Source organism: Olea europaea, unplaced genomic scaffold (genome assembly GCF_002742605.1).
Source record: "Olea europaea var. sylvestris unplaced genomic scaffold, O_europaea_v1 scaffold17244, whole genome shotgun sequence".
NCBI classification, from domain to species: Eukaryota; Viridiplantae; Streptophyta; class Magnoliopsida; order Lamiales; family Oleaceae; genus Olea; species Olea europaea.
In genome coordinates, this window is record NW_019234944.1 from 1 (window position 1) to 2,293 (window position 2,293).

The 2,293-nt window shown below is 32.8% G+C and overlaps 1 protein-coding gene across 1 annotated transcript; it reads left to right on the forward strand.

Annotated features, from left to right (window-relative positions):
- Nucleotides 1-1,814: 1,814 nt before the first annotated feature.
- LOC111377789 (putative B3 domain-containing protein At5g66980) lies at nucleotides 1,815-2,270 on the forward strand (the record flags this gene model as incomplete). Its single annotated transcript, XM_023000915.1, has 2 exons — nucleotides 1,815-1,932; nucleotides 2,033-2,270. Coding segments are annotated over 2 exons (356 nt in total), but the record flags the coding sequence as incomplete, so codon positions are not given.
- Nucleotides 2,271-2,293: the final 23 nt, after the last annotated feature.

Below are 2,293 nucleotides of genomic sequence, written 5' to 3' on the forward strand. Positions count from 1 at the left end.
TCCCTTTCAGCAGTCATATTCTTTGCAAACTTTCTTGAGGTATATTGTTTTTAACCGCAGCATATTCATTTTTTTTTTTTTTTGGGGCTTTCGGAGAATTTTTGTTTACATCCCTTTACTTTTTTATGTAATCAGTGTCTATTTTTTTGAAGAAGTTTCACATGGGATTTCATTTATTAGTATTTTTTACAGCATTTTGGCCAGGGGTTTTGAAGAAATTAATGTTCATTCTTTTGAGAGAAGTACGGACTAGATTTCATTAATATTAGCCATAACAGCCTCGGAAAAGTGCAATCACGTTTAGCTAGAACATGAACATGAGCAATCACATTTCTTGTACTTGCTAACATAAAAATAAATAAATGTTGATGAGTCCGTGGCCCGGGCTATGAATAGGGGTGGGCACGATCCGCTTCTTAGAAAATCGAACCTGACCATTTCCAATTAGGATTTCTAAAATAGAACCATTTCCATTCCTGGCGTAGATACCGGGATTGAACCAATCGGTTCGGGTCCAATCGGTTCTTTTTTTTTTCCTTTTTTTTTTTAAACTTGGTTCATGTTCCATGTTTGTTTTAGTTTAAATGGCAATTCTTGGGATAGTACAAAATTACAATAATCACATGGTTCTACAAAAATAAAATGAAAACTTCAATTCATAATAGCAGCACCTTAGTGCTTAAATTGCTACAATATTAAACATCTAATTTCAATATTTATATTCGACTAAGAGCATTTCTTAGAAACTCTCTATTTTTAAATAGTATATTCTATTATTTAGAGAGCACCTATAAATTTAGAGTTTGAAATACTTCAACAAGCTCTTTATATTTAACACTTAATTTGACTACTCTAAAAAAATATTTACTACTTTTCTCTATCTTTTATTTTAACTGGCTTTTTTCTAGATTATTTTATTATTTTTCTATATTAAAAATAGAAACACTTTGAATATATTTAATTATAGAGAATGAGTTTAGCTCTCCAAATTTACTTTCTAAATTAAAATTTTAATTTAAAGAGTCTCTTAGAGCATAATTTTAAGGGTTGATTCTTTAAAATAGAGAGTTTCACATGTTTAAAGAGACTCTTGAAGATGTTCTAACACTGCAATTTGCTGGAAAAGGAAATAAGAAAAAGTTTCACCAATTGAGTTGAAGAAAAAAGAATGGCAGAAGAGAAAAGAACCAAAAGAAACTTTTGGTTCTTTAGTGAATATAAGGAACTTGATTGGAACTAACCAGTTCTTGATTTCATATAACGATAGGTTCTGTCCCGGTTTGACCAGTTCGGATGTAGCATGTATGTGGCCCAGAACCAATTGTAGACCTACTTCAACATAAGGTTGCTGTGTGTGTATGGTATGGAATTAAGATGATGTGATACTATCGTTGTTCATACCATTTTTCCTTGTCTGAAGGTGAGAGATGTGTCACTAGGGTAGTGCTCCAGCTATTTATTAGAATGTCACTATCAAAACCTATTAAGTTGAGGCAACCACTATGAGCAATAAGCCATGTGACATGAGTTAATTTCATGGTACATTGAACGCTGTATACTAAGATGTTTTTAACATGAAAAATTAAACGTTATTTAATATTTATGGAACCCTGTATCTAGTTCTAAATATCCTAGAAGCCCGATAATTGGTTTAGCATGGAATTAACTGCAAGCTTTGATTGTTGTGTGTTAAATTTAATGCTACTGAACAAAGGTTTTGTACTTAGTTTCTGTAATTTCAGTTCCCTTATGTTCCTATTTCCCCACTCTAAAATTGGAAACATCGTGAACAGCTCCGATTTTATGAATTACAGGGTTGATGTTCATACCTGTGGAAAAGAAATGGTGAAATCTCTTGAAGATGCTTCTTACCCCGATGAACTCCCAGAGTTCTTCAAAGTTTATATGGCTGCTCTTTGGTCTGAAAGATTGGTATTGTATTCCCTTTCTCTTGGTTGAAACCATCATGGCCAACTAATATATTTTTTAAGTCTTTGTCCTGACCAAAAACCAATCTGTTCTTCTATTTTAGAGAATTCCTCCGGCTTTCATTGAGAATTTTGGTAGAAAAATACCTCGAAATGTAATGCTTGGAACGTCATCAAACCTCTTTTGGATGGTTCACATAAACAAAATCAATGATGATCTCTTTTTTGAGGAAGGTTGGCCAGAATTTGTGCAAGAAAATTCATTGGCACATGGAGAATTTCTAACCTTTTCATATGCCGGTGACTCAAAGTTCTATGTTAAAATATTTGCAACAAATGGCTGTAGGAAAAACGTTGCCTCTCAT